At 35.8% G+C, this 18,080-nt stretch overlaps 1 protein-coding gene across 1 annotated transcript; it reads right to left on the reverse strand.

Annotated features, from left to right (window-relative positions):
• Window positions 1-14,465: 14,465 nt before the first annotated feature.
• Window positions 14,466-16,120, reverse strand: LOC100814917 (nuclear speckle RNA-binding protein B). Its single transcript, XM_003544052.4, has one exon. It carries the CDS (start codon window positions 15,505-15,507, stop codon window positions 14,794-14,796), a length of 714 nt encoding a protein of 237 aa, XP_003544100.1. The 5' UTR covers window positions 15,508-16,120; the 3' UTR covers window positions 14,466-14,793.
• Between the last annotated feature and the right edge of the window lie 1,960 nt (window positions 16,121-18,080).

Here is an 18,080-nt window from a genome sequence, read left to right on the forward strand (position 1 = left end):
ATGTAGAACTTGAGTCCAGAAGTCTAATCTGTGAGTGAAAAGTGGACTTAAAGGCCAGGCAATATGAAGAATTTTAGGCTACCATCACAAAAAAAAGTGGAACATTCTGGCAGAGCTTGAAATGAAACTCTATGAGGAAATAGTCAAAGAATTCTATTCCAATTCCTGGCCAACAAGGCAACATGAGATCACTAAGATTTCCTGGGTGAGAGGGGTCTAAGTGAAATATGACAGAGATACCATCAATAGGTATCTAGGAGAGCCCACTACACTCCCAGAAGATGGTAGAGTCACATATCAGAGAATGACGAAGTGACATGAATTCAATAATGGCAATGTGGCCAACCTTCTCTACATTCCAGGGCATACATATGAAGTGGGAACATCAGGAAAACCTTTGATTCATCATCCTAGCATGAGGACTATCACCCAAATCTGGGCCAATTTCTTGTTGGCTAATGTTATCCTCAAGACCCATGAGTCAGATATCAACATGGATAAGGCCCATTTGATTTGGTGTATAATTCAGGGTCTCCAGGTGGACGTTGTTGCCATTATATCATATAAGATGCAGAGGATCATCACCCATCATCAGCAACTGGTAGCGCCTCTAGACCTTTGGGATATTTGGCACTCATCACTAGACTGTGCAAATTTCATGGTGCGCAAATCCCAGCTCATCCAATGAAGAGCATCCGACCAACTAATCAACAAGGCCTGTATTGAGACACACTACACAAACCCCTTAAAGGAGGTATAGGGTCTTGTTCTTAGGCCACAACCACCTTCCAGAGCACCTGACACTGAGCTGAGTGCCCTTCAAGATTTCATGACTATGCATTTCACCCATACGGAGCAGCAAAAAGTGGCGAACCACCAGGCCTACACTTCATTAAATGATTCTTTTTATAGGTTGACCGTACACCTGAATCAACATCCCACACAGTTATTCCCTTGGCCGTCTCTAGAACAATTTTCTTAGCATGTAGCTTGGCCTAGTGATAGCCTAATTTTCCCAGGGGAAGGAAGCTGCTGGTGTTGATGATGCTGACGAAGGAGAAGACAAAGAAGAAGAGGAAGAGGTTTTTGATAATGTGTTTCATCAAGGAGATAACTGATGTTCTCCTAAGAACAATGCAATTTTACATTTCTGCCATTTATTTTTCTGCAATTTAATTTCTCGCAATTTACTTTTAGAATTGTGAACTTGTGTATCCTTGTTATGGTTCCTAATGGAGGACATCATTATGGATAATCAAAACATTGCCTCATTTCATGTTCATGAGTTTTATTGGAACAAACATGTCTTGGATATTAGAATGGGATGGAGTTGACAAGCATTTTTGTGTTTGGAAGAGTTGACAAGCATTTTTTATCATAAATCTCTATTTTTGGATGCAGGAAAGATAAAAATGCTAAGTCAAGATGAAATCCACTGAGCTAATCAAATTTAGATCAACGGGATAAGGTAAGAAAAAGGAAGAAAATAGGGGAACTCATCCTGGTTGAATCTACTAAGCGAAATGTAATTAAGCTCAATGAATTGGAAGTAGAATAAGAGGAGATGGAGATAATGAATCCGGTGAGTTAAATATAATTTAGCTCAGCAAAAATATTTTCCTTCATGTTGAAGAATGTTGTTCCGCTGAGCAAAATTTCAATCCGTTGAGTGGATTGCCCCATTTTTGCACTTCCTTAACTTGATATAAATAGAAAAAGGAGAAGGAAAGAAGGGAGGAGAGCAAAGTAGAGAAAAAACAAAGCTTGAAAAATAGAGAGCTTCATAGGAGAGAGTGCAGGATCGAGAATTTGGAGACGGATAATTGTTTTCCTAGCCTTGTTAATATATATATATATATGATTTCCTATTATTCAATGTTAGTATTTTAATTTTGAATTTAATGCTTGAGATTAATTGATCGCTGTTCGGCTTCTGGCTAGTGCACCGGATTGCACAAGTAGTATAAAACAGTAAGAACCGAGTATTGAACACTTGGGGAACTTGTGTTATTTGGTAAGCTATTTCAGAAAATAGGCGTCTAGTGTATAAAAGTAAGTGTGAATATGAACAGGTCTATAAACTATCTATGCAAAAAGAAAGAAAATCACCCTGACATGTTGAGGTACCTGGGCTGTGGGACCTTCGTCACCCTGACTTGATACAACCTCTTTTTAAGCGAAGGCGCCTAACTCGATCCCATGTTTTACTAAAGTGAAACAAAAACCAATGTGAATCAAGACTCCGACATCTATCATGGGTGGAATGGATGAATGCATGAAGAAATGCATATGGCACAGATGCATTTTACGAATATAGGAGCTTAGGAGATCGTCCCCTTCTTAGATACAACATTCGGGCAGCATGGCGCCCGATGTATGCATTTAAGAAGGTGACACGGACCCTCCGTTGGTTTGTGACAAAGTGAGGGGATCAAGACACAACCCGTGCATGATGCAGATGTGAAAAAAGGCACAACACAGGGATGTACATAGTATGACAATATCCACAAATAATCATACAGCAAAGGTGTACATGACATTTTAGACTACATGCATGGCAGTGTTTAAAAAGGCATGCAGGGTGTTTGCTACGTGCTCCTATTTTAGGGACCTAAATGGGAGGAACTAAAAGGCTTTTAGTGATAATTCCCAAGGTGGTCATATCCCTCTTGATGGTTTCTAATGGTATCATTCCCTTCGAAAAACATATTGCGGCAGTAGGGACTACCAGCAACAATATGTTATCAAAGAGAAAAACTCTAGATGAGGGTTCACTGTTATCAAGCAAGTCGGAGACCTAGCATGACCACAGATTCACCTCCACTCCTTATGTTCCCATGGACCCGGGTATAGGGCCCCTTTTCAACTCACCGTGTGTACAAATAGTGTTGGTGTTTGTGTGCATCAAATGAATACATATCTATCTCATGCATACCTTAAAAACACACTAAAAGCATCAAAGAGCTATATATACGAGAACATAAAGAAAAAATGAACAAAGGAGAAGTCATGGTAAGGAATGCACACTGATTGATTGGCCTAACTCTCTAAAAACAGTCCCCAGTGGAGTCGCCAAATGTCGCAACCTACCCTTCGGCGGGAGGGCGACGCGAGACTCACGGGTGCGTCTTCCATGGGAGGAAAATGTGCGAAGTCGCCACCAACGTTTATTAGAGAAAAACGTCAGAAAAACCGAAAAAGGTGTGGTCTACGAACTTTGAGTGTGAAAGGTTTGGGTGTTGTATTTACGCACGGGGAAGGTATTAGCATCCCACGCGTCCATCACAAGGGACGACAACCTTTAATCAAGTGTGCAAATATGACTTCAATTTGTTTTATTTTTCCTTTTACATTTTTTATGTCTTTTGTATTTTTTTATCTTTTTGTGGTCGACAAGGGTGTTTCCCTCGCTCCTACGTATTCCTCAATTGTGATAAGGAAATCAGACCTACGTAGTTTTTTGAGAACTGACCGTTGGTTAAGTTGTTTTTATCTTTTTTCGCAAGATATATTGTGACCAAACAAAAAAGTCGTTTAAGGCGTTGGACCATTTAAACGATCTTTTGATTCTTTTGAAAGGAGAGAAACATTAAGGCATTGGGCCATTATTGATCTCTTGGTTTTTGAAAGTAGTGACAAAGTTACATGTTGACTTTAGGCTTTCAAAATTCCACGTTAACCAATAAAAGCAAAGAGCACCATTTAAGGCGTTGGACCTTAAAACGGTTTTTAGGTGATTTTTATGGACAAAGCTTGATTTGTGAGTTGATTTTAGCCTTAGTTTCATTTTGGTTATTAGTCAATTCAATTAAGAAAAATCCCAAAGAAAAGCGTCCGATTGATTTTTTTGGATTATTTTATTCAAAGATATTTTGATTATTTTATTATTATTTTGCCTCTTTTGGTTTTAAACGTGGTTACGGCGTGAAAGATCGGTTGGATTTTATTTTAACAGAGATTAAATGATATTACAACTCAAATGATCGGTGGAAATTCATTTTATTATTTGATTAGGAAAGAAAACGGCTTAAATAAATGGTTAAAGCACGTCAAAAAGGGGGTACAGAAAACAAAAAAAATGAAAATAAAAGCACGCGAAACAAGTGGGGACCACTAAGGGCACATAGAATGAATTGAAAGGTTCGATTTTGAGAACTTACCAGTTGAAGACCGAAGAACGACGAAGAACGAATGAAGAACGATGAAGAACGGTGAAGAATCTTCACGAAATCGCTCACGGAAACGTCTCGGAAGCGTTACGGAAGCGCCTTGGCGTGGATTTACTTCACGGAAACAATTTTTCTCACTAATTTCAAGAGAATCCTAAATACCAAAAGGGCTGAACAAAATTACTCTGCCCTCTTTCCCCTATTTATAGGGAAAAAGAGGGAGGTGGTTGCCGCCCAGCTCGCCTGGGCGAGCTAGGTTGCTTCCACTAGAAGGCTTCGTCTTCTGTTGGAACACCCTGGAAAGCCCAAGTGGGCATGGTTGCTATTTGTGCACCCCTTTTTACTAAATACACCTCTTTTGCTTTTTTGTTGATTCTTTTTCCGTAACGTTACGGAACTTTACGGATTACGTAACGACACTTATTTTCTTTCCGTAATGTCGCGAAACCTTACGGATTACGCAATAATCCCTTTTTTGACCTCTGAATGTTGCAGAACTTTACGGATTGCGGGACAATACTCCTTTCGACTTCCGGCATGCCGCGAAACTTCACGAACTACCTAACAATGAGTATTAAGTACATCGAAGCGGTCAAGCAAAGGTTGCAGACCATCAAACAATGGTCCCCGGACGAAATTAGGGTATGACAATCATCACTCAAACATCTTTCAATCAATCTTTCAATATCTTTCTACATAATGTTTTGATTCATTTCTCTTCATTTTTCTATAAGTTTTTTATCAACACTTTCTCTTCCAAGAAAAGTTCTTTGTTCAAAAACTTGTGTTATTCATCTTTTTCATTATCTTTTCCCTTTGCTAAAAGAACGAACGACTAACCGCCTAAATTTTTTTGTGTCTCTCTCCTCCCTTACAAAAGATTCAAAGGAGTAACCGCCTGAGAATTCTTTTGATTCTTCCCTTTCCCTTAAGCAAAAGATTTCAAAGGACTAACCGCCTAAGAATTCTTTGTCCCAACACATTGGAGGGTACATCCTTTGCGGTACAAGTAGAGGGTACATCTACTTGGGTATTGTTATACTGAGAACAAGAGAGGGTAAATCTCTTGTGGATCAGTTCAAGTGAAGGGTATGTAACGACCAGCCTCGTCGCTACGGTATCCACACTCTAATATTCGATAATTTCAATTTTTATAAAAAGAACTCCCTTAATTTTTTGCTTATGAAAATAGAAGTGATTTTGTCACAACATAAATTCATCCAACAACACGCCATTACTTAAGTGAATATGCATAATTACATAGAAACAACAATTCGGTACATGTCATACACATAATGAAAATTAAATATGTTCATATATATAATTAAAATCCCAGTTTTACATCTTTAACTCAACAAAATAAAACTTAAAAACCAACTACGGAGGAGTTGATTACAAAACACAACTTTCTCCCAAAATAACGCCAACGTCATCACGTCGGCTCAGCGGCTCTTCACCAGAATCTTACTCCCTGCACCCTGCCACTGTCATTCTGGTCCCACGAACAAGGTTCGTGATCGTCACAGGTATCAACCACACGATACAAAATTGCAAGGGTGAGTTCATTATAAAAAGAACCAATACCAATTCCAAATAACCACAATTAGCAAGGAACATAGGCAAACATGATGAGCATACACAACAATCATTATTCAACACTCATATCCAACAAATATTCATCATCCACATTCAACAATTACTCATCATCCATCCATGGACCCAATCAAGACTACACAGAATGATGCATGCACCTGACTCAACACTCAGATGCAATGTGGTACGTACCAACAACAACCAAATCTCAGGAAATAGCCTAAGCGTGTCCACAGGACACTCTCACTTAGGGAACTGTGCTGAGTTTGTCGAGACCACCCAGTTGTGCACGTAACAGCCCCCCTCCCATAGTTGATCAGCCTTGGAGCCCAAAGGTGTTCCCTACCAGGTGACAAGGCCCCTAGTACAAAGTACACTTGGCCACAGTTACTCTATTTCATGTGTCGTATGAGCTATGATCACGGCCAAAAGTAAGTGCCAAAGACCATGGACAAATTAAAGCACCTAAGCATCCCCTTAGAAATGCTTAGATTCTCTAACCACGCTAGTTACCCACGTCTGGGTCATCCGACAAGGTCAGTGCACTCTACCCCCCATGACATACACTCCATATGACGTATGATCGTGGCCAAAAGCTAGTGCCAAAGACCCTAGAAGGTCAGTGCACAGTGCCCCCCACGAACATACACAACATGCACATGTCAATGCATTTCCAACATCAATCAACATTCCATTTCCATGTCATTCACAACATAAATATCATCTCATCTCAATGACGTTATCAACAATAACAACAACCTCATTTCATATTCACATATTCATCAATAATAACAATTCATGTTGACATGGTCTTTATTAACAACGTTATCTCAAATCAATATCATCACATATCAATTAAAATCCTTAATAGCGAAATCAACAACAAATCGCATTTCGCACATATATATATATATATATATCCCATTAGTTAAAACATAATTTTCTTTGAAGAAAAATCAGCATGCAACAGGGACAGGCAGATATCCTCATAGCTAGGTTCCCTGACCCTAACTATGGTGTTAAAACGGAAATTTTTATAATAAACTCCCCTTACCTATCGTGAGCTACCCCACAGATTCCTCGTCGCGCCACTTGAAGATTCCTTTTTGTCCTTGCTCGTCGATTCCACACAAGCCTTTACCATGCCAAAACGAAGGAGACTTAGTATGGATTTAAGAAAACAAAGCTAGTAACAGTGCTCTGGGTCAAACACCCACATCACTACATGAAAGAGCTGAGAGCATTTCGGGTTTTACAAAGGAACATCATTTGGAAATTCCGACCATGCCAATGTGACCGGGGTTCAGTGTAGGTTACGAAAATAACATGCATTTCATGAAAGGATAACGTTTACAAAGTCTCTTTCTCTAAGGTTTTTCAAAGGAAGCATAAGACATGCAATGGCGGTTTCAAAGTCAGGAAAGATGCAAAGACAAGATGAAACTAACAAGAAACAAGCGTAGAACCATGGTTACCTTGAAAGAAAACGAAAGGTCAGATTAGGGTTTCGTTCTCTACCGAAACCGTAAGCCAAGTTGGAAGATTCTACTTCGGTTGAAGGGTTCCTCTCGGTGTGGGGTTTCAATGGAGAACAATGATGGTTTGTGTTGGCTAATGGTGGCTATGGGTGATGGAGAAAGTTCTTGGGACGTTAGAAATGTCTTTGGAAGAAAGAAAGGAGAAGAAATGACGTTTTTCCTAAGCTACACGAAAGCGAAGGCTGAAATGCTTAAATAAGAAATACTCTCGGGAGCAGAAGCTTCGAGCACACTACAGATATCTTCTCAAATATCCCAACGGTCAGATCATGGACAAGTGTCTTGTGAATCTTGTGTTTGTCTTCTTCTTCCCTACACTCTTTAATTTCCACTGTGTATTTTTAATTGCTGCTTTTACTTTTGGTTAAGTTTATGTTTCTATTCTTTACTTTCTTAACTTTGTAGTAAAAGCCTAATTGAATCTAGTAACATTAAGAAGGATAGATTTTTAATTAGTCAAGACACGTTAATAATTAATTCAACCCCCCCCCCCTTCTTAATTATTCCGAGGCCACTTGATCCAACAATTACTGATTCTCAAGGTCAATCAAAGCCTATGATAAAGGTCAAATGATGCTTTTTGCCTTAAATCAATACTCCAATGATCATAGATATATCAATTTAAGTACAATAATATCATCAATTCCAGAGATGGTTAATTAAGGATTAATTAATCTGTCGAAGATTACCCAAACAATTTTTGTTCATGCAATGTGGTATAAAACATTCTCTACCTAGGTCTACCAAACATACACAGATGATTACCACAATACATTCGATTAAGCATAAGAATGATCAATTCCTAAATAACAATAGAAATAAGGAAGGGGGTGACTAGCCGCTCATCAAATGATTAATTAACATAAAACACTAAGGAATTCTATTAAGAACAGAGAAAGTAGTACAAGTGGACAATTACATCATAACCGCTGGATTGGGTGACTAGTAGCTCATGATCAAAGCACAACTAGAAAGCCCCTCAAAACCCTCAAAAGTTCTCTCTAATTTGTAAAATTGGAAAAAAGTCATAGTTAGAGACACCCACACCTAATTTAGAGCTTCTTAAGGATAATACTCAAATTAGAGGCAATACGGTCGTGCTGAAATTCACCATGACCATGTTGAAATCTACCACGACTGTGATCAAACTATGACAATCATGGTGTAGACTACGGTCGTAATGAGTCCACCATGGTCTTTGTTGGAAGGCTGACATTGTTCATAAGGGAAGTCATCATATTACCATGGCGGTATTGCTTACCACAACCATGCTGAATGTACCATGGTCATTGCCAAGTGATAAAATCTTCAAATCTTCAGATAAAAATGCAATTTTCAACTCTTTTTACTCAATTGAGTGGCTACGCTTCTACATGAAAAAACTAGCATCCAAACGTGAGTTCTATCAAGAAAATTCATGAAAATGACATTAAAACTCGCACAAAATATCACTCTAAAAGTTGTTTATCAATTGGAATCTGCTTTGGAAAATCCAAACCTCGAAGAGATGTATATTATTCCTATGTAGAGCTTGTATAGAGTGTCTTCCAAATTGCATGAACTTAAGCACTAGATCAATTGAGTGTCCATCCATTTTCATGAAATGTAGCGAGGGGTTAGAAAATAGTTGGCACTCTTTTTTCTCTTGTAAACATAGTAAAGAATTTAGCAGGAAATCTCCCTATGGCATATTATTAATAGAATAATGAATATTGTAGATCGCTTTGCATATGCTTATTTCAGGATCCTACAAGAGCTTGATCAAAGTAATTGGGTTATGTTTACCACGGTGATGTGGAGCATTTAGAGAGAGCCACAATACTAAGTTATGGGAAGATAAAATAGTGACAACTTCCCAATCAGTTAGACTACATCTCAATTCTTAGTGGAATGGGATGTGGCCAACAAGAGAAATATCAATACTGCATATTCACTAGGAGTTGATACTGTAGAAACCAGAGGGAAATCTCTTGATGTGGGATAATTGAAGTGTAATTTGGTTTCTTCCATAAATTGCAAGTTGGGACTAATCTCATAGGGAGCTGTTATTAGAGACTATAAGGAAGAATTTACGATTGCTTGGAGTGGATGGTCTCAATCCTACATGACCATTTATATGGGTGAGGCAGTAGGGTTTCTACAAGTTCTTCAATGGATTTGGTCTCTTGACATATTTCACATTATTTTCAAGATGGATTGCAAAGTGGTAGTAGATAGAATCAACAAAGGCACTCAAGACACCTCTGAGACTGGATCTATTAATCAAGAATGTAGAAGAATTCTTGAATCTTTCCCAAACTTTTCACTTGAGTTTATTAGGAGGCAAGCTAACATAGTGGCTCATACTCTTGCTACAGTTGCCACGTCATATGTCGCTTCTTAGTACTTTGATTTTCATCCTGAATGTATTTTTCATTTGATAATAAAGGAAATGGCTTAAGCCTTCTTCCATAAAAAAACTCAATTATAAGAATAATCAAGATTTATTATATATTTCCTTTTTTACTTGGTCTCAACAATTATTTTAATTCTCCCTTTGATAGTCAATTAAAAGCTTCACAATATTGCTTATTACACATGAGAGATGAAAATAGATCAAATTGCACTCGTATAACTTTGATAAGTATTACATCATTTTTATAACTTGATATAGAATGTGATTTTTATTAATCAACCCGTTGAATTATATCTATGCATTATTAAAATCATCTATGTCAAATTTTGTCAAAATTGAATAACAATAATAAGGTAATCAAATGATTTATATTTTAATATATTTTAAAATATTTATATTACGTCGATTTTAATATATAAGAACAAGATAACAAGTGATTTTGGATTAATATCAAATTTTACATATGTGACCTATGTGAAAAAAAAAAACTTTTAATCCAACGATGAGTTTTAAGAAAACATATCCAGTTGAAAGTTATAAAATGATATAAAAATTATCAAAGTTATATACATGTAATTTGATCTCTCCTCTCTATTTCTCTCTCTATATACGTCTAAAATATTATTTTTGTCTTTGTAAAATTCGTAAAGTATAAATTTTGTTCTTACTTTTTATTTTTATTTTTGATCCTTACAAAATTATAATAAGTCATTCTTTTAACCTGAAATTAATTCAAACTTATCAAAACCTATGAGATATTTTTTTTCATTTAAAAATTAAAATATAATTTATGAGAATTAAAAACTACCGCAAATTAAAAAAAAAAACAAATTCACAAAACCCGAATCCCATGTTGCAGTTATGAGGAAGTGAAAAAGCCAACTAGAGAGTGCGAACCAAAGGCAAAAATACCAAATAGGGTCCTTTTTACAAATTTATTACCAAAATGGGGCTGTTTTATAGTTATTTACCAAGGGGGTCTTTTTTTTTACTACAACGCGTTACTCCTGAAGGCGCTTTCCACGAGAACTTGACACGTGGTGTGGCATGACTGCCGATGGGACAGGATTGGTTGTGCTGCTGATGAGGCACTACAGGACTGGATGCGCTGCTGACAAGGGCGCCTCGGTCCGCGCCCCTGACATGGGCGCCTCAGTCCGTGCCCTGGGAGCTGGCGCCTTAGGACGCGCCCCTGCTATAGGCGCGACTAGTCGCGCTAGGGACCTAGGCGCATCCAGCTGCCTTAAAACGCAGCCTGCGATCCCCCCTCCCCCCGCAAGCCACTACCTCCTCCCCCCCCCCCCCCAGCCCACTTGTTCCCCAACAAACAAGAATTATTGTACACCAACAAACACAAAAAATGGATAAATAAGAATGAAAATTTATAACCATACCTAGTACACAAGTGGCAATCAAATCAGAATTCAATTTATCATGGTCTTGAGTTATACTCATATTCAAGCAACTGTGTGGTCCTCCCCATTGCGTAACTTTCCATGTATCAGTTTTTTCAGATAAAATTGCCCTCATATAAAAAGGGCATGGGATGTCATCGCTTCTATTTCCACAACATACGACATATTTCTGCGATTTAGATTCAACAACTTTGAAACTTTGATGCACTTTCATTACATATTGTTGTAATGCATTTTTTACTGCGCTTTTGGTATCAAATTCCATACCAACATATAATTCTTGACCCATATTAAAATTTGATCCCATATCTAAACTGCAAATTTCTTCTAGGTCAGGATGACTCCAATTAATATTACTATAGTGAGAAGTAGAATCCCAGAATGGAGTCTGACTTCCACCTACAAAAATAATATACCAAAAATTTATAATTCAAGGGTAGCGAATTATTTAAATATTATAATATTTATTTATATATAACAATAAATATACCTTCTCTCAATTGCACAACTGTAAGTGGTTCGATCAAACAGGCAGCTTCATCACCTGTGTCAGATATTTCATCAATATCCTCATCCTCATCTAATGAGTCCTCAACGTATGAATTAGATATTAAATAATCATCATCATCAAAATCTTCTTCTGAATTTGTTCCAACTCTTGCACTACCTGATTCATTGTGAGACATATTATTTCCGCATGATAACAATGAATTTGTGAAATTACTTGCAGAAGTACCCGCAACATCAACTTCAACACATAATTCTATGACAGACATTTCTTGTTGTTGTTCAAAACTTTCAATCATTGTTTCAACATCTTTATCGTCACAAATTTGCAGTGCAATATATTTACCTGCAACTAAAAATCTATAAGTGATAGTAGATATACTTTCATATTTTTGTAATTTTACCTTGTCGTGTATCCTTTTTTTTAAACTCTCAAAACTAATACCACACTTTATTTGAATAGCTTTTTTAGGGCCTTCAAATGTGATACCATCATCAGTTTCGTATATCTTACCATTTAAATAGACGAGTGTAATAATTGAACTCATTTTTCAAAAATATACCTACAATAAATAATTAATGTCGTCAACAAACAATAATATAAAAAATATATTAACATAACATAAATTATTAACCTAAAATAAATTAACATCAACAAATTACTCAAAATAAATTAAATTACTGTCACAACAATTTTCTACTTCGCACACTCATGATGTAAAACAATCGGCATTTATTTTTAACGTCTATGTAAATTTTGGCTATTAAAAAAATATACCAACAACATCAATAATTATGAGCTTAACTAATAATAATAATAATGTGCTGGACATAAAAACTACTACAATAAATAATTATTGTCATCAACAAACAAATATAACATAATTATAACCAAAAATTAAATTATTAAGTTACAAAAAATTACTATTTATCACACAAAAAATATAAAGAAAATTACTATTTCATTTTATAGTCCGTGTCAATTTGTTTATGAACCTACAAAATATAATCATTATTATCATCAACAAAATAAATATTAAATAATGCTATAATATATCGAAGATAAAAAATATTTACTAGTTTTGAGCAAAATTTCTAACCGGTATAAAACGCTTCAACAATGATACATATAACATCAAGAAGTCAGATTCAACTGAGCTTACTTCAACAATTTCACTTCAACGATTTCGTAGTGAAAATGAAACGCGGGAAGAGGGGTTTTGTAGAGAAGAAGGAAGTGTCGGGCTGCCCACCACTAGTGGTCGCACTTGGTAGGCCACCACTTCTCCCCTGTCCCACCTCCCCTGTCAACTTGTCACGTCACGCCACATGTCAAATTCTCGTGGAAAGCACCCTTAGGAGTAACATGTTGTAGTAAAAAAAGAGACCCCCTTGGTTAACTATAAAACATCCCCATTTTGATAATAAATTTGTAAAAAAGAACCCTATTTAGTATTTTTGCTGTGAACCAAATGAAGATAAGTGTCTGGCAGCCAGCGACAACGAAATAAAATTAAGTCATATAGGATAATGAGATAGGATAGATAAGTAAATTACAGTTACTGCACTGTCAATTACAATTACTGTACTGCAAATTACAATTACAAATCAAAATCAATGAATAAATTGAAATCTTTCATCAAAAGAAAAACCAACAGATCTTGGGCCAGTTTCTTAGGAAATCGATGCTGAAAGCACAATAACGTTGCCCAATCTCTCTGGCTCGAGCAGCGGACGCCCTCGCCAAGGAGGAGAGACACCGCGAAAGAGAATAGCGGGGGTCGATGCACTCCGCACTCTTCTTGACTTCTAAGAGGAAGCGCTCAAACCCATTGTTAGCACTTCGCTACGCCTCCCTCCAAACCACCGGACCTCCACAAATTGTACGCTTGAATTTTATTTTTTTTCTGTAATTTATCACAATATTTAATCGCAGAAATTACATTAGAGAATTTAGATTAAAAAAATGTCATTTAGGTTGAGATAGATTTAGACAAATCTAAATTTAACTTTTAATAAAAAAAGTTACACTTTTAAATTTTGGGAGTAGACAAAAAGTTTTACAGAAATAAAAATCAAACTTTGATAATTTTAATTATAAGGACCAAAAACATTTTTTTTTTAAAAAAAAAAAAAATATATATATATATATATATATATATATATATATATATATATATATATATATATATATAAAACAATACATAAAATGTTATCTGTTTAACATATTTGCTTCGTTGTTTTTCAATACAATGTGTAATTTCAATGCTTTTATTTACTCTCGTTTTTAAACAACTTATTTTTTTTTTTAATTTACATATATCTTTGATAGCACACGTTTTTGTGTAATTTCAAATACTTATCATCATTTTTTATTTTGGCTATCATGTTATTTTATGGGTGCGGTATATCTATAGATTTTAATTTATTAATGATTAATCTCAGTTAGAAAATTTAGCTAACAAAAAATTAATACATTATTCTTCCTTAAGTCAAATAGTGCCGTGTTTTAATCAAATACATTGATCATTTATAAGGAGCACATCATTCTTTGTTATTGAATTTTCTTTTTGTTTACTGCGTTTATATATGTTATGACACTCTAATTAATCTCCCTCACATTTATTATCATATATCATCATTCAGGACTGAAGAGTTACAAATTATATGTCATGTTGAAACGATAGTTGTCAAAAAGTGGGGTAGATGGTTTTTATTTTCAACGTTCGAAGGTTGCAACCAAGCACGTGTAATTAATAACTGTATATCATAAGAATAAAAGAATGGAATAATGCATATGCAGTGTTCATGTATCGACTTAACTAAAGGCAATGAAAGAACATGGCATAAATGGTGTGCACGGTGAAGGTCAAAAGATATTTGAGCACAAAATGGCCCAGTAATAAATAAATTCATTAATGGTTGTATCAAAGAACAGAAAGAAAGAAAGAAAGAAAACTTAATAAAGAAAAGAATCCATTAAATAGGTTTGAAACTAGCTACCCACCAAAAGAAAAACAAATTCCCATCGTATTCCTCTTTTAGGTCATCTCCATAGTAAGAAATTAAACTACTCCCACTAATTAAAGGTAATTAAATCAGACACTTATGTCTTTCTTTGTGTATATGGGGGAAGTTTAAAGTAAAGTAACCCAGCAACAAAAGCAAAGAATTAATTAATTATCGGAGAAATTATTGAATAGGTCAATGGAAGGAGTACGAGGTGAAACAAAGCTTGAAGGGCTAGGCATGATGAAAGTAGCAGTAGTACCCTCCATAAAATTTCTGCTACTACGAAGAACCGGGCTTAAATCATGAAACAAGCTAACCATGCTTGGATCAATCGACGGTGGAGAGAAGAAATTTGAAGGGATGGGAGATAAAGAAGATGGTCCCGGGGACAAAATTCCATGAAACATGTTTGGTCTCTCCAACGCACCATGACCTACTACATCATCTATCCCTCCAACAACATCATCACTATTCTCAATTGGGTGTTGTTTAGTGCTTTGAGTTGCTGTTCTAGCCATCTCTATTGTGGCAAAATGAGCCACAGGCAATATCGCGTCACTACCACTGCCACCATTACAGCCTTTGTTGCCATTTAAAGGTTCGGTTGAGACCTTATTAGTAGAGGACGATGAAGAGGAAGATGAAGAGCCAGTGAGGCGTTGAACGAGGCTCATGAAATCACTTGGTGTGGTGTGGATTACTTTCGGAGAGACCGTGTAGATGATCACTGGTTGGCGCGGTGGTGGTTGCGGTTGTGGCAGCGCCACCGGGGTCCTCTTGATCTTGTGGGAGTCCTTGTTAATCCTAAGAGGTGTGGGACGAGGGCCTTGGAGTTCTCTTTTTGGTGATCTTCCTGAGGGAATGTCTTGTGAGTTCATGATGCTAAAAGGATTAATTGAATTGTGAAATTAGTAGAAGAGTAAATGAAGAAGTGAATGATATGATGATGATTGTGAGAAGAGCTTGCGTGAGTTTTGGAATCCAAACTTTGGGGTATATATAAGGGGCTGACACGAAACGTAGAGAGAGCGGGTCAATGGTTTAAAATTGGAGTATTTTAATGCATGATACGCTTAGTAAAATATGGCTCCTACTATGGTAATTTTTTTATAGTGTATTCATACATGGGGGCGGTTTCGTGATGTTATGGTTGTCTGAATTTGTCTTATGTATTTATTTTAATTTTTTTTTTATAATTTTGACTTTTTAGTATAGGTAGGAGTTGGAAAGGGTCGTGACCACGTCAGAAAGGTACTTAATGTATCATGTATGATGTACGAGTAAATACTATTCATGTGGGTTTCGGATATTAGTGGATAAGTGTGTTGACAAGTAGAGACTACGCTGTGTATATTATGTGGTTTAGATTGCTTCCTAGAGGCAATTTATGGTGCTAGATGGTGGGTTTGTGGGTTTTTGGATACTGTATAGTGTAGCCTTTTAAGTCTTCTTTTAGAATGAGCTTAGGTTATATATCATTATGGGCAGCAAGATAGACTATTCAACTTGGATTACGGCTGGGGAGACGTGCTTTAAATAACAATATTAAATAATGTTTGTGGCATTTTTGGGTTTGGCGTCCTAAATTCGTTTGGGTTATTATTACTTAAAAAAATGTTTGAAATAATTATTACTTTATTTCACTTATATTTTTTATAATATCAATAATAACCAACAAAATCTATAAATAAATTAACCATGATATATAATTAATTTTATAAAATTATTATTATTTTATTTATTAATTATTTTTTCTTAATTTATGTAAAATAACTTAAAATCATAATTATTTTGGGACAAAGAAAATATAAAATTATGAGAAATTCATTAAATAAGAAATAAAATTTGCAAAAAAAAAATATAATTCTTAATAAATTTTTAATAATAATAAATAATATGTTTAAAAGAGCATGTTGAAAAATATATTTTAAATATTTTTCTCGTTAAAAGTATTTTATTAGCACTCATTATTATTATATTACTTTTCCTCTCTCATCTTATTTTTAATTCTTTTTTTTTCTATATTCGTGTTCATTTATATAGTCACATCTATCAATTTTCTTTCTCTTTCTTTTCATCTTTTAGTTACCAATTCATTTATAGATATTAGACAATTATGCAGCTGTATGCATGGGAGTGTTTGATCGTGTCCTTTTTGCATATCCGTTAAATTTATTTTTTTGTTACAGAAAAATTTAGGGGATGGAATGTACGTAAATTTTGGATTATTAGAAGTTTTTACTACGCTTTTTAAAGTTTATAATTAATGTGTAATTTAAATTTTTTTATAACTATATTTTAGTTGGATATTCCAAAACTTCTAGTTAAAATTAAATAAAGAGCATTAGTCAATAACATCTAATCATTAACAAAAAAATATTAGACAACGAGATCTTCTATATCCTTATTTTGTTGACTCTGTGTGAAGAAGCTCTCTTTGTTATGTTGAATAAGGTTGTTACACGAATTTTTTTTACAAGAAACAAAGCTTATCCCGTCTAGCCCCCATGCTTTCACATTTTTTCTTTGCAGATGATAGCATCATTTATTCTAGAGCCTCAATTGAGAATGCAAGCACCATATCATATATCTGAAGTCTTATGAGGAGACATCTAGACAGAGAATAAATCTCAACAAATCAGAACTTTCCTGTAACCAAAATGTGTCTAGTACTAGGTTTGAGGAGCTGACATCTCAGTTGAATGTAAAGGCAGTGGATAGTCATGAGAGATATTTGAGCCTTCCTAATATGGTGGGGAGATCAAAGACTCAGACGAGATTCAGTTTTGTTCGAGACTGAGTTTCGAAAAAGCTCAAAGGATGGAAGGAAAAAGCTCTTTCAAAAGCCGGAAGAGAGGTTCTCATAAAGTCTGTGGTTCAGGCGATTCCCTCATACATCATGGGATGTTTCATTGGATGGAGTGGAGGAGATTGACGAGAAGTAAGAAGAAAGGGGGTCTTCGCTTCCGGTTTGTGAGAGATTTTAACATGGCTCTATTGGCCAAACAGTGATGGCGCATAATGACAAAAGGCTACTCCATATTCTCAAAAATCATGAAGACAAAATACTTCCTCAACTCTATGATTTGGGAGGCAAAAAAGGGAAGTAGACCATGATACTCTGTTGGTGGAGGGTGGGATATGGTAGATGCATCTTGGTGTTCAAAGACAAACGTGTTTCGACTCTGTCGGGAGCTAGAATAGCAAGAGGGAAGGATGTGGGGGTGAATGAGGAGATGCAGGTTTGGGAATTGATGAATGAAACAAAAAAATCAAGGAATGCCAACCTATTGGACTCCCTGTTTGATGAGTTCACTGTCCAAAAAATGAAAGCTACCCCGATAAGCTGGCTGGGGGAGGACGATTGCGTATACTGGAGTTTCAGCACTAATCGGGTATACTCAGTTATATCTGGGTATCAGTTGGCCAAAAATAAGTTCCATGTTGCAGG

Source organism: Glycine max, chromosome 14 (assembly GCF_000004515.6).
Source record: "Glycine max cultivar Williams 82 chromosome 14, Glycine_max_v4.0, whole genome shotgun sequence".
Classification (NCBI taxonomy): domain Eukaryota; kingdom Viridiplantae; phylum Streptophyta; class Magnoliopsida; order Fabales; family Fabaceae; genus Glycine; species Glycine max.